Here is a 22243-nt window from a genome sequence, read left to right as displayed (position 1 = left end):
ACTTGTGCATCAGTTCACCATGGTGAAATTGGTGCGCAATTCTGGTCCTCCATCACCGAATGAACAGAGATTTATCAAATCCTTTGCTATGGGGATGGGGGTCCTTTAAAATACCTCACTTCCTCACTTTTGTATTCCAGCCCTCTTGAGATAAAGGGTCAACATTCCACTAGCCTTTTTGATTACTTTTAGTACCTGTGCGCTAGCTTTTAGTGATTTGTGAACATTGGCACCTAAATCGCTTTGCTCCTCCACAGTTCCTAATCTCTCAACATTAAGGAAATATTCCAATTTTTCCTTCTCAGATCCAAAATGGATGACCTCACACTTCCCACATTGAACTCCATCTGCCACAGTTTTGCCCACTCCCGTAATCTGTCTTTGTCCCTTTGTAACTTCCTGCTCCCTCTACACAACTTACTGTGGCATCTAACTTATTGTCATCTGCAAAGTTGGATACACAACTCTCTATTCTTTCATCCAAGTCATTAATATATGGACAGGTTGGGTGATTGAGTAGATGCATGGCAGATGCAGTATAATGTGGATAAATGTGAGGTTATCCACTTTGGTGGCAAAAATAGGAAGGTAGATTATTATCTGAACGGCAATAGATTGGGAGAAGAGGAAGTGCAACGAGACCTGGGTGTCCTTGTGCACCAGTCGCTGAAGGTAAGCATGCAGGTGCAGCGGGCGGTTAAGAAGGCAAATGGTATGTTGGCCTTCGTAGCGAGAGGGTTCGAGTACAGGAACAAGGATGTCTTGCTGCAGTTGTACAGGGCCTTGGTGAGATCACATCTTGAGTATTGTGTGCAGTTTTGGTCGCCTTATCTGAGGAAGGATGTTCTTGCCATGGAGGGAGTGCAGCGAAGATTCACCAGACTGATACCTGGGATGGCAGAAATGACGTATGAGGAGAGATTGGGTCGATTGGGCTTATACTTGCTGGAGTTTAGAAGAATGAGAGGGGATCTCATTGAAACTTATAAAATTCTAACAGGACTAGACAGACTAGATGCAGGAAGGATGTTCCCGATGGCTGGGGAGTCCAGAACCAGGGGTCACAGTCTAAGGATAAGGGGTAAGCCATTTAGGACAGAGATGAGGAGGAATTTCTTCACCCAGAGAATGGTGAACCTGTGGAATTTTCTACCACAGAAGGCAGTTGAGGCCAATTCATTAAATATATTCAAGGAGGAGTTAGATATATTTCTTAGGGCTAAAGGCATCAAGGGATATGGGGAGAAGGCAGGGACAGGGTACTGGATTTGGATGATCAGCCATGATCTCATGGAATGGTGGAGCAGGCTCGAGGGGCCGAATGGCCAACTCCTGCTCCTATCGTCTGTGTTTCTGTGTGGTAAAAAGCTGAGGCCCCAGTACAGAGTGCCAGGGAACACCACTTGTCACATCCTGCCAATCAGAGAATGTTCCCTTTATCCCTACTCTCTGCCTCCCAACCAATTAGCAACCCATGTCACAAGGTTACCTCCAATTCCATGCACTTTTGTTTTTGATAGTAATCTCTTGTGCAGAACCTTATCAAATGCCCGCAGGAAGTCCATATAGACAACATTCCCCTGTCCACCATGTTAATGAAGTGACCTCCTCAAAAAATCCAACCAGATTAGTCAGTCATGACCTTCCTTTCACAAATCCATGCTGACTTTCTTTGATAAGCTCATATTTGTCGACGTGCTCAGTCACTTTGGACCTGATGATAGATTTCAGTAACTTCCTCATGACTGATGTTAAACTGACAAGTCTGTAGTTACCTGGTTTCTCCTTCCCTCCCATCTTAAATAATGGAGCGACATCTGTAGTTTTCTAATCAAAAGTAATTGCATAGCACAGTTGCATGTCAACTTTTAGTTCAACTCATCATCATTTCTGCATGAACCCACACAAAATAAGTTTCAAAGAAAAATTTCACTTGGTCAAAATAAATATTTGAATAGTGTATGTTTTTGCAAAAGTAAACCGTGGCCTCTGAAGATTGTGTTTATATCATTATGCAGGCTGGGTGAGTAGGGTCGGTTTATTTTAAAGCGCTGGGTCTTTTACAATACTCATTGCAATCAGAAACAGAGGGGTGTATAAAACTGTATAATTTCCCTATCAGTATGATTGCATCGCTTACTGTATCCCCTGCTGGTAATATTTATGTTTTGTCTTCAGCTTGTTTTGAATAACCTTTAAAATTTGCAGTGGAGAATTTACTTTTGCAGCAGAGCTTTCTTTGTAGGCATTTGCTGGGTGTTCCAGCAACGCAGCCACAAGGCAGTTGCACATCATTGAAGAGTGGGCATTACCATTTAAAAAAATCTATTTACCCGTCCTGATTTTTGAACATATTTTGAAAGAGAATATAGGACAAACAAAGCACTGGGGTTCATTTCTGGAGGGATAGAATTGAAAAGCAGAGAAGTTATGTTAAACTTCTGTAGAACCTTGTTTCGATCACACTTTGAATACTGTGCACAGTTCTGGTTTCCATATTATAAAAAAGGATATAGACATACTGGAGAAGGTGCAAAAAAGATTTACAGGGTCGATACCAGAACTGTGAGGTTATACTTATTAGGAAAGGTTGGAACAGGCTGGGTCTCTTTTCTCTTGAAAAGATATGGCTGAGGGGTGACCTAATAGAGGTCTTTAAAATTATGGAAGAATTTGATAGAGTAGACACAGAGAGAGTGCTTCCACTTGTGGGGAAGAGCATAACTAGAGGCCATCAATATAAGATAATCACCAAGTAATCAAATAGGGAATTCAGAAGAAACTTCTTTACCCAGAAAGAGGTGAGAACGTGGAACTCGCTACCACAGGGCATTGTTGAGGCGAATAGTATAGATGTATTTAAGGGGAGGCAAGATAAGCATATGAGGGAGAAGGGAATAGCGGGTTATGCTGATAGAGTTAGATGAGGAAGGATGGTAGGAGGCTCGAGTGGAGCATAAATGCCAGCATGGACTGGTTGGGCCGAATGGTCTGCTTCTGTGTTGTATAGTCTATGTAATCCCATCTGCAATATTTTTACAAAGAAATTTTTTTTTTAACTTTCTTTTAATGACTCTAGATTTTACATAAATTACATCGAGTGTACAGCACAGAAACAGGCCATTCGACCTAACTGGTCCATGCCAGTGTTTATGCTCCAAATGAGCCTCCTTCCACCCCTCTTCATCTATTAGGCCAGTAATTCCTGTCCCAACGCGTGAGTACGGATGGGGTACACAGCGCATGCGGGGAAAACCGGCATTTCCTCTCCTCTGACCCAAGGGGTTAAGAGGCGGAACGCGTGCGAGGTTTCAGGTAGCGCGTGCGCGCTGAACTTCCCTTTTTTTTGAAGAGTTGCCCGTGGGGAAAAGACTCCGGTTTTTACGCGTGAAAAAAGCAGCCGTAAGTACTTACTTTTAACAGGTAAGTGGTCTATTAAGTAAAATTGGAAATTTTTTCCATAGGTTCATTATTTTTGAAGACTTTACAGTAAGGTAAGTATTTTTAGCCCCGATTTTTTATATAATAATTTTTTTCAAAATTTAAAATTATTGATTAAAATAGTTTTTTACAGTTATTTATAGTTTAAGTAGTGTTTCAAGTTTAAGTAGTGTTTTGGGGCCAGGAGTTTTCATGAGTTTGACAGTTCTTACTATCAAACTCATGAATGAACTTTTGCAACCTCCCATTGGTTGCCCAGTGCTCACGTGATCCCAGCCGGCTCATCGCACTAAGTACGCCGCTGGGTCACGCACGCACAGCGCGGCAGGACCTGAAGCGGGCCAGTGACAGGAAATGCAATGCGGGCCAGGATTGAAATGTCAGCGCGCCGGGTAAGTGCACATCGGGGGCTTGCACGCGCGGCAAGCCCCCGAACCTAATTTCTGGGCCAATATCATTCTATTACTTTCTGTCTCATGGACTTATCTAGCCTCCCTTAAATGCATCTATGCTATTCGCCTCAACTATTCCATATAGTCGCGAGTTCCACACTCTCACCACTCTCTGCGTAAAGAAGTTTCTCCTGAATTCCCTATTGGGTTTATTAGTGACTATGTTATATTTATGGGCCCTTGTTTTGGACTCCCCCACAAGTGGAAACATCTTCTTTATGTCTACCCTATCAAACCCTTTCATAATCTTAAAGACACTATCAGGTTATCCCTCAGTTCCTTTTTGTCAATTTCATAAATTAGTTTTAGGAAATAAGTGGATTTGCTCAGTAACTTGTCAAACGCATCCATTTTGTTCCACTCACTGTCATATGAAGTATCCAAAATCAAAGCATGCCTCCGTGACTCTCCTAGATTGTTTGCAGTAGTGGCCTGGAGACACCAGAACAATCCTGATGAGTTGACAACCTTAGACCCTGGAGTTAAAATTCCGTGGGCCTGAAAGTTGGACACATGGTACAGTTATACCCATAGCTTCATTTTATGTATGGTGAATCAATTGCCAAGTCACCGAACTGTGGCTATACCTGCATTATACTCCAGAACAAGGAGGCATAACCTTAAAATTAGAGCTAGGCCATTCAGGGGTGATGTGAGGAAGCACTGCTTCACACAAAGGGTAGTGGAAATCTGGAACTCTCTCCCCCCAAAGGGCTGTTGAAGCTTTGTACAAAGCACATTTTTAACTAATCAATTACTCTTGAAATGCCGACGCTATTATTGTTAAGGCATATATGAAAGGCAGAAAGTTTAGTTAAAATGGGTGAAGGAAATGTTCTGCCTATGACATTAAGAAGAACGAATGCTTAAGGTATGAGCTGTCCGTGGTCATTTGCCAAGGAGCACAATTTACTATATACAACATTTTCAGATGAAACTGTGAAGCCTTTTGCACATAACATACAGTTAATGACAAATATCTAAAATGAATGATTTCACAGTGACTTGGAAATGTTCACGGTTATTTCTGGGCAAGTGTTGATTTATGAATACTGCATAATGTAAAATAGATAAACCTCTATTAAAAAAACATTTGGAAATGCTACTATTGTGTAGATTTCTAGGTAACATAATATTAACTTACCTGGCAAATACTGTACCTGTAGTGATAATTCTCTGTGAAATTTCTCTCAGCATCTTATTTACATTCCAATTGCTATGCCTCAGTCATCAATTTTTCTTGCTGAATTGCCTCCCTTCGCACTTCAATGTACTTGTGTCAATTAACATAATTTTAAAAAGCAGTTGAATGAATATCTGGTTAGGAATGAGATTAACTGTTATAAGAATAGTTAGAGATGATTGTTGTGTGAAACATGACAGTTGTAAACTTTTGGGGCCACGGAAATGTATCAACAGATCAGGGATAAATAATCATAAAATTATGATCATTATGAGGAATTAAATTATGAGGAACATTACCTCATCTATCTGGAACGACCCCAAAGTCCCGCAAAATTGTGCCATCCTGTTGGTTTTTAACTGATTCCAGTTTTTTTTTGCCTCCACTGCTCTATCTGTGAGTCCATTCATAGGAACATAGGAATTGCTAGTTGGAAAACGACCACGGTCCATTTAGTTCGCCTTCTACCATCCTGGTAGTCACATGATACAACAATAATGGAGTTGTTGACTAATCATAGCAATCAATTTCTATCAATTAGTCTACAACAGAACCAGACACGAGGTGAGGAAAACCCCAGTGGTGGAGAGCTTTGGAAACCATGGGTCCAAAGTCACCTTTGCGTTGATCACTCTCAGAACTTCCTGACATCAATCCTAAATTTGCCTTTTACTCATTTAAACCTGTGACCTTGTGTCCTAATCTCACTTAATTTAATGCAATTTTCCATATTTCTTATCTATAGCCAAGATTTACCCTGAATCCCCACAGCTTTGAGCTGACCTAATAGCCTTACATGTGAAACTTTGTGCGATGTCTTCTGGAAGTCCAGGTACAACATGTTATTCCATAATAACCGTTATGAAGATGACAGTTAATCAAACAGAAAACATGCTGTTGCCATATTTGTGCTATCATGCAGAAGTGTTCCTAGGTTGCAGCAGATGAGATTCCAAAGCCACCTCCTCCTCAGCTCAGGCTTTGATCTACATTGGAAGAATAAATCTTTTTCTGGCCGGCCTCCCTTAACAAACTTGAGCTCACCCAAGATTCTGCTGCCCATATCCTAACCTGCACCAAGTCCCCTTCACCCATCGCCCCTGTGCTCGCTGACCTACATTAGCTCCTGTCCACTAATGCCTCGATTCGCATCCTCATGTTCAAATCCCTCCATGGCCTCACCCCTTTCTGTAACCTCCTCCAGCTCTACAACCCTCTGAGATCTCTGTGCTCCTCCAATTCTAGCCTCTTGTGTGTTCCTGACTTCCTTTGTCCCTCCATTGGCAGCCGTGCCTTCAGTTGTCTAGGCCCTAATCTCTGGAATTCCCTCCCTAAACCTCTGTAACTCTCTCCTCCTCCTTTAAGATGCTCCTTAAAACCTACCTTTTTGTTGTGTCCGTGTATAATAAGACACAGACTACGGAGAACGGTACAACAGGTGTTTACTCAACGTGGCTCACACTGCAACTGATCTGTACAGATTACTACTCAGGGCTATATACAGGCGTGGTCACTGCTGGTACTGCAGTATACATGAGCTGTAAAAGATAGTTCCCTCCTTAAAGGTATATACATTACAATTCCTCCCCTTTTAGATTAACAGTACCATAACACTCATTTAACAATTAAATATCAACTAATTACAATTAACACTTTTAACATGCAACATTAGATGAAAATAGTCTATTTATATATTCAGTCTTTGGGGAGGCTTCCTGATCCTTTCTGGATAGCACCTTTCCCGAGTGTCTTGCTCTTGGTGCGGAGGCGATTCTGGCCCCCTGTCGTCGGTTGGTTCATCAGCTTCCGATGCTACTGTTTCTGGGGTAGATGCGACCTGTATGTCGGGTTCATCACCAGGTACGTATGGGCGAGGCATGGGGTTGACTTGTTCCTGTGACTCTAGGATCTGGTCAGCATGGCGTCTCACGATGCTCTCCCCAACGTCCACTGTTTACATTAGTGGGCCCTGCCGTGTGCATATCGTTCTTTCTGTTCGGTAGTCGCGGGCCAAGACTGGTTGCCCTACATTGAAGCTCCTTGTTGGCTTCTCATGGATGTGCTGGAATTGCTTACTCTCAACATCTCTTCGTACGTTTGGTCTGAGCAAATCCAGGCGAGATCTTAACCTTCGGTTAAAGAACATCATGGCTGGGGCCTGGTTGGTGACTGCATGTGTTGCATTCTGGTAGGCGAACAGGAAATTGTCCACCTTGTGCTGCAGCGGAATGTTGTCATTGTACATAGCCTTTATTGCCTTCTTAAAGGTTTGTACGAACCTCTCAGCCAATCCATTTGTGGCTGGATGATACGGGGCGGATGTGTAATGCCTTACCCCATTCTTTTTCAAGAACCTCCGGAACGCTTCAGACACAAACTGTGGTCCGTTGTCAGAGCAAATCTGTTCTGGCAAGCCATTCCTGGCAAAAATGGTCCGTAGGATTGCAATAGTTTTCTCCGTGGTGGTGGAGGACACTTTGATGACCTCAGGCCATTTCAAGTGCGCATCCACGGCTATTAAAAACATTGAGTCCATGAATGGACCAGCAAAATCAATATGCACCATTGCCATGGAGATGAGGGCCACTCCCATGGGTGTAGAGGGGCCTGTGGTGGTGCATTTTGGACTTTCTGGCATCCTAAGCAGCTCTTGGTCAGGTCCTCGATTTGTTTATCGATTCCCGGCCACCACACATAAGCCCTGGCTAGGCTTTTCATTTTTACCCCTCCCAGATGACCCTCATGAAGCTCATTGAGCACTCTATCCCTTAACTTGGGTGGAATTACTACTCGGGATCCACACATCAAGGTCCTCCGGCACACTGACAGCTGTTCTCTCCTTGTCGAGAATGCTGGCAACAGTGAGTCGCCATGTGCTGGCCATCCCTTCACCGTCAAATCATATACCCGAGACAGTGTCGGGTCACTTCGGGTTTCCTTTTCGATACAAGCGTTAGTTACCAGTAAGTATTCAACTATAGTCGAATGGAATATTTCAACAGGATCCACTGCTGGTGCTTCCTCCACAGTAGGCAGTGGCAGGCGTTATAGCCCATCAGCATTTCCATGCTGTTTCGTGCCCTTATATTCAATCTCATAGTGGTGCACCCCTAGAAAAAGTGACCATCTTTGTAGTCGTTGCGCAGTCATCACCGGAACGCCCTTCTTCGGATTAAAAATGGAGACAAGAGGCTGGTGATCCGTCAGCAAGGTGAATTTCTGCTCGTGCAGATAGTGATTGAACTTTTTCACTCCCCACACTAGGCTGAGGGCCTCCCTGTCAATCTGGGCGTAGTTACGCTCGGCTGAGGTTAGTGATCGTGATGCAAAGGCTATTGGCCTCTCTGAACCGTCCGAGAATTTGTGCGACAGCACCGCTCCAATGCCGTAGGGTGACGTATCACATGCCAACCGAATTGGTAATGCTGGGTTGTAATGGGCCAATACCTCTTTCGATGTGATTAGTGTTTTGCTCTTCTGGAAAGCTTGTCTACATTCGTCACTCCACTTCCATGGCACCCCAGTTTGCAGTAGGGTGTTCAGTGGGTGTAGTATTGTAGACAAATTTGGCAAGAACCTATGGTAGTAGTTTACCAGCCCGAGGAACGACCTCAGTTGTGACACATTTTCCGGTGCTGGAGCCTTGACTACTGCCTCAATCTTCTCTGGGGACTTATGTTGTTATGTCCGTGTATCTTAATGTTGTGTCCTTCAATAATCAGACAACAGACTGCAGGGAACGATTCAACAGGTGTTTACTGAATGAGGGTTACTCTAGAACTAATTGTACAGATCACTACTCAGGGTTTATATACAGGTGTGGTCACTGCCGGTACTACAGTATATAGGAGCTGTAAAAAGTACTTCTCTCCCTTAAGGTATATATACATTACATACATTACAATTCCTCCCCTTTTAGATTAACAGTACCATAATACTCATTTAACAATTAACATTTTTAATATACAATGTTATATGAAAATAGTCAATTCATATATTCAGTCTCTGGGGAGGCTTCCTGATTCTTTCTGGATAACGCCTTTCCCGAGTGTCTCGCTCTTGGTGCGGAGGCGATTCTAGCACCTTGTCGTCAGTTGATTCATCAGCTTCCAATGCAATTGTTTCTGAGGTAGATGCGACCTGTACGTCGGGTTCCTCACCAGGTACGTATGGCCGAGACATGGGGTTGACTCATTCCTGTGACTCTAGGATCTGGTCAGCATGGCATCTCACAATGTTCTCCCCAACATCCACTGTGTACATTAGTGGCCCCTGCTGTGTCCATATCGTTCCTGGTTGCCATTTCTCTGTTCGGTAGTCGCGGGCCAAGACTGGTTGCCCTACATTGAAGCTCCTTGTCGGCTTCTCATTGATGTGCTGGAATTGCTTACTCTCAACATCTCTTCGTACATTTGGTCTGAGCAAATCCAGACGAGATCTCAACCTTCGGTTAAAGAACATCATGGCCGGGGCCTGGTTGGTGACTGCATGTGTCGCATTTCTGTAGGCTAACAGGAAATTGTCCACCTTATACTGCAGTGGAATGTCGTCATCGCACATGGCCTTAACTGCTTTATTAAAGGTTTGTACGAACCTCTCAGCCAATTAATTTGTGGCTGGATGATATGGGGCGGATGTGTAATGCCGTACCCCATTCCTTTTCATAAATCTTCGAAACTCTTCGGACATAAACTGTGGTCCGTTATCAGAGCAAATCTGCTCTGGCAAGCTGTTCCTGGCAAAAATGGTCCGTAGGACTGCAATAGTTTTCTCCGTGGTGGTGGAGGACATTTTGATGACCTCAGGCCATTTCGAGTGCGCATCCACGGCTATTAAAAACATTGAGTCCATGAATGGACCAGCAAAATCAATATGCACCCGTTGCCATGGAGATGAGGGCCACTCCCATGGGTGTAGAGGGGCATGTGGTGGTGCATTTTGGACCTTCTGGCATCCTGAGCAGCTCTTTGTCAGGTCCTCGATTTGCTGATCGATCCCCGGCCACCACACATAAGCCCTAGCAAGGCTTTTCATTTTCACCCCTCCCAGATGACCTTCGTGAAGCTCATTGAGCACTCTCTCCCTTAACTTGGGTGGAATTACCACTCGGGATCCACACATCAAGGTCCCCTGGCATACTGACAGCTGTTATCTTCTGGATGAGAATGCTGGCAACAGTGAGTCACTATGTGCTGGCCATCCCTTCACCGTCAAATCATATACCCGAGACAGTGTCGGGTCATTTCGGGTCTCCTTCCCTATACCAGTGTTAGTTACTGGCAAGCATTCAATTATAGTCGAATGAAATATTTCGACAGGATCCACTGCTGGTACTTCCTCCGCAGTAGGCAGTGGCAGGCGTGATAGCCCATCAGCGTTTCCATGCTGTTTCGTGCCCTTATACTCGATTTCATATTGGTGCACCCCTGGAAAAAGGGACCATCTTTGTAGCCGTTGCGCAGTCATCACCGGAACGCCCTTCTTTGGATTAAAGATGGAGACAAGTGGTTGGTGGTCAGTCAGCAAGGTGAACTTCTGCCCGTGCAGATAGTGATTGAACTTTTTCACTCCCCACACTAGGCTGAGGGCCTCCCTGTCAATCTGGGCGTAGTTACGCTCGGCTAAGGTTAGTGATCGTGACGCAAAGGCTATTGGCCTCTCTGAGCCGTCCGAGAATTTGTGCGACAGCACCGCTCCAATGCCGTAGGGTGACGCATCACATGCCAACCGAATTGGTAATGCCGGGTTGTAATGGGCCAATACCTCTTTCGATGTGATTAGTGTTTTGCTCTTCTGGAAAGCTCGTCTACATTCGTCACTCCACTTCCATGGCACCCCAGTTTGCAGTAAGGTGTTCAGTGGGTGTAGTATTGTAGACAAATTTGGCACATTTTCCGGTGCTGGAGCCTTGACTACTGCCTCAATCTTCTCTGGGGACTTATGTAATGCCTCTTTATCGATAACGTGGCCACAATACAAGATCTGCTTTCTAAAAAACTCGCATTTGGGACGGTTAGCTCGGAGCCCATATTCCTGCAATCTAGTGAGCACCTGCTCCAGGTTGGCAAGGTGATCACTGTCATTTTCGCTCGTGACCAGGATGTCGTCCAAATAACACTGGGTCCCTGGGATCCCTTGCAGGACTTGTTCCATTGCCCTCTGCCAAATAGCCGGAGCTGATGCTACCCCGAATACCAGCTGGTTGTATTGGTAGAGACCTTTATGGGTGTTGATTGTGAGGTATTTTTTTGATGCTTCTTCTACCTCCCATTTGCAGATACGCCTGGGCCAGATCAATCTTAGTGAAGCGTTTCCCTCCAGATAGCGAGGCGAAAATATCTTCAATCCGCGGAAGTGGATATTGTACGGTGTGAAGGACCGGGTTCACTGTTACCTTAAAGTCCCCACAGGTGCGAACCTTCCTTGGTTCCCCAGGCGTGCTGCTCAATGACTTTTTCATCACAGGGACGATGGGTGTAGCCCACTCGCTCCAGTAATAATAATAATAATAATCAACTTTATTGTCATTGTTAGTGCACAAGTCCAGTACAACGAAATGTAGGCTTGCGGCTCCCGAGAGTGTACATTTTGATTAAGACATTTAACATTCAACATTCATTTGGCTTGTAATACATAAACATAAACATAATAAAGTGCATTGGCAGATGTGCAGGCTTTAGAGTTTATTTGTAGAGTTCAGTAGGATGACAGCCCTGGGAAAGAAGCTGTTCCTTGGACAGTACACCTGAACGTTCCAGACTCTCCAGCTCTGCATCGCTGTCATGCCTTTTAGTGTTCCGAGTCCTTGCTGGAACACTTCTTTTGCGTCAGTTAGGATCTTTGACAGTCGCCCAGGTGTGATGTCGTCATCCTTTTTGTCAGCCACAGTCAGTGCCTGTATGGAATGCCAATCTAGCTGTATCTTCCGGATCCATTCACGTCCTAGTAGTGGTGGTCCTCCATCTGGCAATACATATAAGTCCATTTTTGGTGTTTCCTTGCCGTTATATATAACGTTCACCCTTATTTTTCCTTTGTGGTAGACTTTTTGCCCCGTGTACGTCTTCAAGACAATCTTTGTATCTCTCAAGGGTATATGTGAGAATAGCCGCTTGTAGTCCCTTCGGTTTATGACTGTTAGGGCTGATCCTGTGTCCAATTCCATTTTCACTTGGACTCCTGCTATCTTGAGCGTGACCCAGATAGTTTGGTGATCCTCCGTTTTGATCACATTATGTAGTTTCAGACAACCCAGCTCCTTGTTTCCGGAGTCTGTATCACTCTTCTGTTCGTCTGAACTACTCTCCGTCACCTTATGTACCTTCTTGTACTTCTCCTGTGGAGATTTCTTGCTGCTGGTTTTCTTTCCCGACCTGCAGACTCTTGCTATGTGTCCTACTTTTCCACACTGTCTGCACACTTTGTCCTTGAACCAGCAATCATTATGGTCATGTGCTGTTCTGCCGCAGCGATAGCACTTCACTGTTCCGTATGACATTTCATTTGTGCCATATTCTTGCGGTCTCCGTTGTATCTCTGCAGCGCCCCGTCCTGCTGCTTCGTGTGATACTGCAATGCTGAAAGCCTTTTCCAGCGTAAGATCCTTTTCTGATAGAAGCCGTTTCTGGGTTCCTTCACTTTGAAGCCCACACACAAATTGTCCCTTAAAGTATCTGCTAGTCCCATTCCAAACTGGCAGTGTTTCGATAGCTTGCGCAGTTCCGTTAAATACTCAGCATTACTTTCATCTTTATGCTGGTTCCTTTTGTGAAACTTAAATCTTTCTGCTATCAGCAGCGGTGTGGGGTTCAAGTGGTCCTGTAGGATTGACGCTATGTTTTCAAAATCCTTTTCTACTGGCTTCTCTGGGGTTACTAGGTTTCGTAGTAAGCCATACGTTTTTGCACCCATTGAATTCAACAATACCAGCGCTTTCTTGTCATCTGGCACTTCATTCGCCTTGCAGTATACTTCTATGCGTTCGACATATGTCGTCCAATCTTCGACTTCATTGTCGAACGCTGTGATACTGCCACTCTTCGGCATTTTTGGGTGTGGTTAGACTGGCTTAAAATGGCGTCTCCCGCGCTTTCCTTTCTTCCCCGCTGCGGCTTAAAATGGCGTCTCCCGCGCTGCTGCCAACGCCGCTCTCGGCGGTCCTCGTGGCAAATGGCGATGCCCTGTGGGTTTTGTGCGCTGCTCCTGCGCTGCTGCCAATGTCGCTCTCTGCGGTCCTCGTGGCAGTGGCAGCGCCTCGCGTTTTCCTGCGCGCCTCTCTCCCCCGTTGACGCTGCTCTGCGCTTGAACACCGGCTGCGCCCTGTGCGCTCTGCCCTCTCTCTCTCCCCCGTCGACGCTGCTCGGCCTTTTTCTGTGCCACTCGGTCCTGAACACCGGCTGCGTCCTGTGCGCTCTGCTCTCTCTCTCTCCCCCGTTGACGTGCTCGGCCCTTGAACACCGGCTGCGCTCTGGTCTCTCGGCTCTAGCCCGCCGCTGTCCGGGAAGGGTCTACGCAGTACCTGTTGCCAGCCCGTTTCGCTGGACCACCGTGACTGGAAAGCCAAGCCTGGCTCTCGACAGCCTCCCCTGCGATGCTCAAATCTCCGCTGGATGACTGGGCGGTTGCCCGCGGTCGACGCCCGTGCTTCTGGGCTCGACCTTCTTCCACTGTTCTCCAGGAGCGAATCCCTGGGAGGTGATGCAGAGTTGCAGGTAGGTTCGAATCTGCATCGTTGCCAATGTTATGTCTGTGTATCTTAATGTTGTGTCCTTCAATAATCAGACAACAGACTGCAGGGAACGATTCAACAGGTGTTTACTGAACGAGGGTTACTCTAGAACTAATTGTACAGATCACTACTCAGGGTTTATATACAGGTGTGGTCACTGCCGGTACTACAGTATACAGGAGCTGTAAAAAGTAGTTCTCTCCCTTAAGGTATATATACATTACATACATTACATATGTAACCCCTCTTTATCGATAACGTGGCCACAATACGAGATCTGTTCTCTAAAAAACTCGCATTTGGGGTGGTTAGCTCGGAGCCCATATTCCTGCAATCTAGTGAGCACCTGCTCCAGGTTGGCAAGGCTTGCGTTTTCTTCAATTTTAATCGTCGCTGTCATGCATTTTAGTGTTCCGAGTCCTTGCTGGAACACTTCTTTTGCGTCAGTTAGGATCTTTGACAGTCGCCCAGGTGTGATGTCGTCATCCTTTTTGTCAGCCACAGTCAGTGCCTGTATGGAATGCCAATCCAGTTGTATTTTCCGGATCCATTCACGTCCCAGTAATGGTGGTCCTCCATCTTGCAATACATACAGGTCTAGTTTTGGTGTTTCCTTACCGTTATATATAACGGTCACCCTTATTTTTCCTTTGGGGTAGACTTTTTGCCCCGTGTACATCTTCAAAATAATTTTTGTGTCTCTCAAGGGTATGTGTGAGAATAGCCGCTCGTAGTCCCGTCGGTTTATGACTGTTAGGGCTGATCCTGTGTCCAATTCCATCTTTACCTGGACTCCTGCTATCTTGAGAGTGACCCAAATGTTTCAGTGGTCCTCCGTTGTGATCACATTATTTAGTTTCAGACAACTCAGTTCCCTGCTTTCGGAGTCGTTATCGCTCTTTTGTTCGTCTGAACTATTCTCCGTCATCTTATGTACCTTCTTGTACTTTCCTTTGGTAGGTTTGTTATTGCTGGTTTTCTTTCCCGACCTGCAGACTCGTGCTATGTGTCCTACTTTTCCACACTGTCTGCACACTTTGTCTTTGAACCAGCAATCATTCTGGTCGTGTGTTGTTCTGCCGCAGCGATAGCACTTCTCTGTTCCATATGACATTTCGTTTGTGCCATATTCTTGCGGTCTCTGTTGTATCTCTGCAGCGCCGCGTGCTGCTGCTTCATATGATACCGCAATGCTGAAAGCCTTTTCCAGCGTAAGGTCCTTTTCAGATAAAAGCCGTTTCTGGGTTCCTTCACTTTGAAGCCCACACACAAACTTGTCCCTTAAGGTATCTGCCAGTCCCGCTCCAAACTGGCAGTGTTTCGATAGTTTGCACAGTTCTGTTAAATAATCAGCATTGCTTTCATCCTTATGCTGTTTCCGTTTGTGAAACTTGAATCTTTCTGCTATCAGCAGTGGTGTGGGGTTTAAATGTTCCTTTAGTATCGTTACTATGTCTTCAAAACTCTTTTCCATTGGCTTCGTTGGGGTTACTAGATTTCGTAATAAACCATACGTCTTTGCACCCATTAAATTTAACAATACCGACGCTTTCTTGTCATCTGACACCTCATTTGCCTTGCAGTACACCTCTATTCATTCGACATATGTAGTCCAATCTTCGACTTCATTGTCAAATGCGGTGATACTGCCACTCTTCGGCATTTTGGGTGTGGTTTAAAATGGCGTCTCCCAATGGCTTAAAATGGCGTCTCCCGTGCTTTCCTTCCTCCCCCGCTGCTGCCAATGCCGCTCCCGGCGGTTCTCGTGGCAATGGCGGCACCCTGTAGGTTTCGCGCGCTTCTCCTGCGCTGCTGCCAGCGCCACTCTCGGCGGTCCTCGTGGCAATGGCGGCGCCTCGCGGGTTTCTGCGCGTCTCTCTCTCCCTCTCTCCGACGCTGCTTGGCCCCTGAACACCGGCTGCGCCCTGTGCGCTCTGCCCTCTCTCTTTCTCCCCCGTCGACGCTGCTCGGCCCTTTGCTGTGCCGCTCGGTCGGGCTCTAGCCCGCCGCTGTCCGGGAAGGGTCTGCGCACTGCCTGTTGCCAGCCCGTTTCGCTGGACCACCTCGACTGGAAAGCCAAGCCTGGCTCTCGACAGCCTCCCCCGCAATTCTCGAGTCTCTGCTGGATGACTGGGCGGTTGCCCGTGGTCGATGCCCGAGTCTCTGGCCTTGACCTCCAATCCACTGATCTCCAGGAACGAATCCCCGGGAGGTGATGCAGAGTTGCAGGTAGGTTCGAACTTGCCTCATCGCCAATGTTGTGTCCGTGTATAATAAGACACAGACTGCGGAGAACGGTACAACAGGTGTTTACTCAACGTGGCTCACACTGCAACTGATCTGTACAGATTACTACTCAGGGCTATATACAGGTGTGGTCACTGCCGGTACTGCAGTATACATGATCTGTAAAAGATAGTTCCCTCCTTAAAGGTATATACATTACACTTTTAATCAAGCTTTTGGTCACCTGTCCTAATATCTCCTTATGTGGCTCGGTGTCAAATTTGTGGTTCTCTGATCCATGCCCTCCCCTTTTTATAAACCATGCCAAACAATGTACAGCCAATTTTGTTCCCACACCTTTAGCACCTGGTCTGTGTTTCACCAAATTAGCAAATTCAGCAAATGTGTGTGCGCGTGGGTGCACATGCCTGTACACTTTTTTTCTGCTATTTCTACGACTTCAGTTATTCCATCTCTTATCTGAGCTGAGAAAGTGGCAGTTCTGTTCCAAAGTCAGGCCATCAAATCATTAAGAATCATGCACCCCACATCAATCTGCCTACAATCTTGCCATCGACACCTCTTTTAAAAAATTCAGACAAATGGAATTAACTTTTTCATCCCTTTGCTTTATTTGTCAATACTCAGTGAGAGTTCATGGTAGCATGGGGGGATGGTAGAGTTGGAGAGCATGCCTTATGGAAGTTCATGAACCCAATGGTACAAGGGAGTTGAATTTCACAGAGAGTTGGCGATAGTTCTGTCTGGGAGCACAGGATTGTTGGGTGAACGGGATTAGGTGCGGGTTAGAATAGGGGCAACAGAGTTTTTGATGAGCTCAAGGTTACTAGGAGTGACAAAGGTTTCATGATACACAGTCTGTTGATTATTTCACCTGTCAAAATTTCTTGAACATATGGGCAAACATGATGTCACGCTAATGAGGGAAATACATTTTTCCTTGTTAGTTGGGCCCTAGCAACACACCTGTGTGTTCCTGGTGTCCAGCACTGCTAAGGGCCTTGAGGGTGATTTAACATTTTAAATGCTGACTTCCCAAAAGCAATTGATGATTGATTTGCCGTCAGGAAAGTGTTCTAATGGGAAACTGGCCAACATTTTTTTTTTAAATGAAACCAGTTGGGATGGATTTGCAGGCCCACTTAACATTACAACAAGGTGCCACCATAAAATCCTTCCCCCCCACCCGACCCCTCCACTGAAGTCCCAGATGCTCCCTTGCCCTCGCCACACCATTATCAGCTCACGCTACAAGCACAAAAATATTTGAGCTAACAGCAGCAGGAAAAAGTCTAACTAATGAGGCACGCCAAGAGATTCCCCGCTCCAGCAAAATCCAGCCCAATATTGTGTTAATGAAATGCTTAAACTGACAGGTACAGACAGCTAAAATAATATTCCAGTTGCATTACTGGTTTTAAAATAAAGACCAACTTCTCTTTCTATTCAGTAAAACAATCTTTCCTAAGGCATCACAGTGGATGAGCAGAATTGATTTAATTGACTACGTTGTTGCAATCTTGCAGCGTGTGTGTGGGGACTTATTTTAAGAGTTGGTTTGCGATGGTTTCTTTTCTGCCTACAGCACTACTCGGACCATTTCTGGTGCATCAATAATACTCTTAACTTGTCAGATCCACACATTATTCCTGACATCGGATGAACTGAACTTGGAGACAGAAAGACTGGTACGATGTGAAGTGCGTGGAAACATCGATCTGCTCCTCGCAGATACGAGTTCAATTCCCCCACCTCACCGAGTTCCTGATCTTAGTGGTGCCGTTCGCACAATCACAGAAATGACAACACAGAAGGACCTCATCACACCTGTGCCAGCCCTGGCTCCTCAATTGGAGCTGTGCACTCTGATCACACTTTCCTCTAACCGTTTATCATAGAATCATAGAAATTTACAGCACGGAAGGAGGCCATTAGGCCCGTCGTGTCCACACCGGTCGACAAAGAGCTATCCAGCCTAATCCCACTTGCCAGCTCCTGGTCCGTAGCCTTGTAGTTTACTTCAAGTGCACATCCAAGTTCTTTTCGAATGTGGTGAGAGTTTCTGCCTCTACCACCCTTTTAGGCAGTGAGTTCCAGACCCCCACCACCCAGACCCCCTCAAATCCCCTCTAAACCTCCTACCTTTTGCTTTAAATCTGTGCCCCCTGGTTGTTGATCCCTCTGCCAAGGGAAACAGTTCCTTCCTATCCACTTTATCTAGGCCCCTCATAATTTTATACACCTCAATAAGGCCTCCCCTCAGCCTCCTCCGTTCCAAAGAAAACAACCCCCAGCCTATCCAATCTTTCCTCATAGCTAAAATTCTACAGTCCAGGCAACATCCTCGTAAATCTCTTCTGTACCCTCTCTAGCGCAATCACGTCCTTCCTGTAATGTGGTGACCAGAACTGCACGCAGTATTCTAGCTGCGGCCTAACTAGTATTTTATACAGTTCAAGCATAACCTCCCTGCTCTTATATTCTATGCCTCAGCTAATAAAGGCAAGTATGCCTTCTTAACCACCTTATCTACCTGTCCTGCTACCTTCAGGAATCTGTGGACAAGCACTCCAAGGTCCGTCTGTCCCTTTGCACTTATCAGTGTCCTACCATTTTTAGTGTATTCCCTTGCCTTGTTAGCCCTCCCTAAATGCATTACCTCGCACTTGTCCAGATTGAATTCCATTTGCCACTGTTCTACCCACCTGACCAGTCCATTGATATCTTCCTGCAGTCTGCAGCTTTCTTCTTCATTATCGCACGGCCAATTTTTGTATCATCTGCAAACTTCTTAATCATACCCCCTACATTCAAGTCTAAATCATTGATATATATCGCAAAAAGCAAAGGACCTTATACTGAGCCCTGTGGAACCCCACTGGAATCAGCCTTCCAGTCACAAAAACACCCGTCGGACCACAACCCTTTGCTTCCTACTTCCTACTTCTGAGCCAATTTTGGATCCAAAACTCTTCCTTTTAGAATAGTTATCCAATTCCCTTTTAAATGATCCACACATGCCAACCCACGAAACTTGGAGAAGCTGATGGATGGTTTCAAAATAGCTGACATGGCCCGTAGGAAGCTAACAATTCAAAAGACGGCATACAGCTAATACAGCATACAGCCCTGATTAAAGCCTAAGGGATCACATTCCACAATTCAGGTTGTGTTTGGGGGAAAACTGTAACCAAATGGCCTGTTGTATGACATTGAGAAAGAAATAGCTACAATGGGAGTGCAGTGGGACATTAACTTCTTGTGACCTCTACTGCAGCTGGACCCAATATTCCATCCGTTGTGTTGTCTGGGGAAAGTGAAGTGCAGAAACATAATTTTTGCAGTGGTAGAAAATTTTAAGGGGGAAAGTGAGCTTTGTAGATGTGAAATGTATTTCATGGGGAAGGCACGTTTCCCAGGAAATTTTAACCCTTTGTTGGTGCATTTGCCAGCATTTTGACGTGTACTGTGACTCAGCATTAAAGAGAGGTAGAGACAGATAGAGCTCAGCAACACCTAGGAGAGGAAGGCAGCTGTTCCTCATGTTGTGACCTTTGAGATGCTCATGGCCGGTGACCTCTGGGTACCCGAGCCTGTGAGGGCTTGGCCGCAGATTGTAATGGGCACCCAGCTAGATTGTAATGGGACAGCACCCAGCCAGATTGTAATGGACGGTACCCAGCCAGATTGTAATGGATGGCACTTGGCCAGATTGTAATGGACGGCATTAATTTATACTGAGGGAATGCTGCACTGTCATTCGGATGAGATGGTAAACCAAGGTCTTGTCTGCTCTCTCAGGTGGATGTAAACGATCCCATGGCACTATTTCGAAGAGTTCTTCCCAGTGTCCTGGCCAATTTTTATCCTTCAACCAACATTACTAAAAACAGAATATTTGATCATTATCACAGATAAAACTATAAATCCAAGTTCTTTCTTTCTTTACACTTACCACGTTATGTCTCAAATGATTCTTTTGCACTGTTGTATGATTGTATGTCAGTCAAGTGCTTTCCCACTAAGGAAGGAAAAATAAAAGGGAGAGGGAGAGTTGTCCCCAGGTCACTGTCACATGCACACCAGCAGCCAATTCAGAACATCACTGGCAATGTTCCCCCTAATTTTAAATTTGGATGCGCGGTCCCTTTAATGGGCTGCGCGGCCCATTCAAAGCTTTGTGCATGCACGAAATTTCACACTGGAAAAGCCAGTCCTATGCTGCGCAGCTTAGAGGGAACTTTGATCACTGGTAGAGGCCAGGAAGCAGGTCAAACATCTGACCTCTTGACCACAGTAGGCAAGGGGCTGAAACATCAGGGCAGATATAACTTGGATTTTTCTCAGAAGAAAACAGGGTCAGAAACTGTCTCACTGATAACTCTTACAAGTTACCCAATGCTCAGTGAGTAAATGTGCTGAGAGATGTAGCACTGAGATTGCCAAGGTAGAAGATCCCCGTTTTGATGTCTGGTCTGTGTTGACTTAACTGGTCTCTGTCTGGGAAGCAGTAAAGATTTTACAATGGATCTCAGTGACCCTGGGCTAAGGAGATGGGGAGAGGAAATCAACCAGAGATCCCACCATCTAATTGCTTCCCAAGTGACTTCTGCTGGAAAGTTTATTAAGCGCCAGGCAAGAAATTGACCGCAACTGTGATGCTCCCCATGGTTGATCAAAGCCTGCCAACAGTCATGGGGGGGCCTTCACATGAAGGCACCAGAGGAGAGCCAAAGCATGTGGAAAGGTAGCCTTGTCTGAGAGTCGCTCTCTTGGGGGTGGGGGATAGGCAATGAAAATAGGAAATATTATTAGCTCCACCCACTGCAGTAAAATGGTAAACATCAATCGGAACTCCCTGTGGAAGCACCTTCGCCACACGGACTGCAACGGTTCAAGAAGGTGGCTCACCACCACATCCTGAAAGACAACTTGGGATGGGCAATAAATGCCAGCCTTGCCAGTGACGCCCACATCCCGAGAATGAATAAATAAATAAAAACTATAGTGAATGTAGCTAGATTTGTAGACAGTGTAAGCTGCTGCTCAAATCACTTTGAGTTTTGAAGTGAAGACCTTTCATTGTGTGAAAACAGACTTTTCAACCAGACTTTTTCTCTCTTCATAGTTCAATTTTGTGGGGAAATTGCTCGGACCACGAGGAAACTCACTCAAGCGGTTACAAGAAGAAACGGGCGCAAAAATGTCGATCTTGGGCAAAGGATCAATGAGGGACAAAGCCAAGGTAAGGACATCTAGGATAGTAACTAATAGTGATGGATGTTTTTAACCTTGTGAATGTGACCATCAGTTTCCAAAATACACCAGTTTTCTGTCATGTTAAGATTTTCTCAGGTTCAATTAGGAGCACGTAGAAAAAATTGTTATAACATCCAGGGGAAAACATTCTGTATTTGAATAAAAGTTTTATTCTGATAATGATCTCGCCATTCTGATGTTGAGTAGCTAAGAAGTCAAAAATGACTCGGAAACGAAAGGGAGTCATTACGCATTTGTTTAACACCGTTTAAAAACATTTTATAAAGTGACTCCAGTTTAAGAAAAAAAGAATCAGCCTTCGGTTCTGTTTAATAATTGAAATTCAGCAGTGTAATTCTTCACGATTATGTATCCAATGGGATGTTTTTGTACGACTTCAGAAATTAGGTTTTGGTTAAATCTGTTAAATCTGTGAGTTGTTCAAGTAATTAATACTCAGACTTAATCAGTAACAATAAAACAGGTCTTTACTGGTTGGAGGTAGGGACTATACGTAGGTCTTTACTTCATGCCCACAGGCGGGAACTGAGGGGAGATCAGTACCCACAGTACTATTTATACCCCTATGGCCAGGAGTGGTACTGCGTATCACTACGCCCTACAAGTAAGTAGTGCAGTCCTGTCCATAGGTTCAAAGTAGCACACATATTACATACACAACATTCCTCCCTTCCTAGCTTTACAGTCATCTCCCCATTTAACATAATGTAATAACATATATACATATATAACTTCAGGTTTACATAACAGAATAACATAGATAACTTCATGTCAAAACAGATCACAGATTCAGTCTCTGCGGAAAACAGTTCACAGATTCAATCTCTGTGGTGGAGTCGGTTCACGTTGCTGGAGTGACTCATTCAATAGTCCTTCCATGGATTTAACAGTTTGAACTTCCGAACTGAATTG

At 45.2% G+C, this 22243-nt stretch overlaps 1 protein-coding gene across 1 annotated transcript in view; it reads left to right on the top strand.

Moving 5' to 3' along the window:
- khdrbs2 (KH domain containing, RNA binding, signal transduction associated 2) overlaps positions 1-22243 on the top strand; it is a 653481-nt gene that overhangs the window by 53897 nt on the left and 577341 nt on the right. Inside the window, exon 3 of the mRNA XM_085998163.1 lies at positions 21180-21296. Coding sequence (XP_085854289.1) covers positions 21180-21296 — 117 coding nt within the window. The remainder of the gene's footprint in view (positions 1-21179; positions 21297-22243) is intronic.

Source organism: Somniosus microcephalus, chromosome 9 (assembly GCF_052327205.1).
Source record: "Somniosus microcephalus isolate GS21.2 chromosome 9, FLI_Smic_1.0, whole genome shotgun sequence".
Classification (NCBI taxonomy): Eukaryota; Metazoa; Chordata; class Chondrichthyes; order Squaliformes; family Somniosidae; genus Somniosus; species Somniosus microcephalus.
Note: the sequence above shows the minus strand (reverse complement) of the source record. Positions and strands in the feature narration are given on the sequence as shown.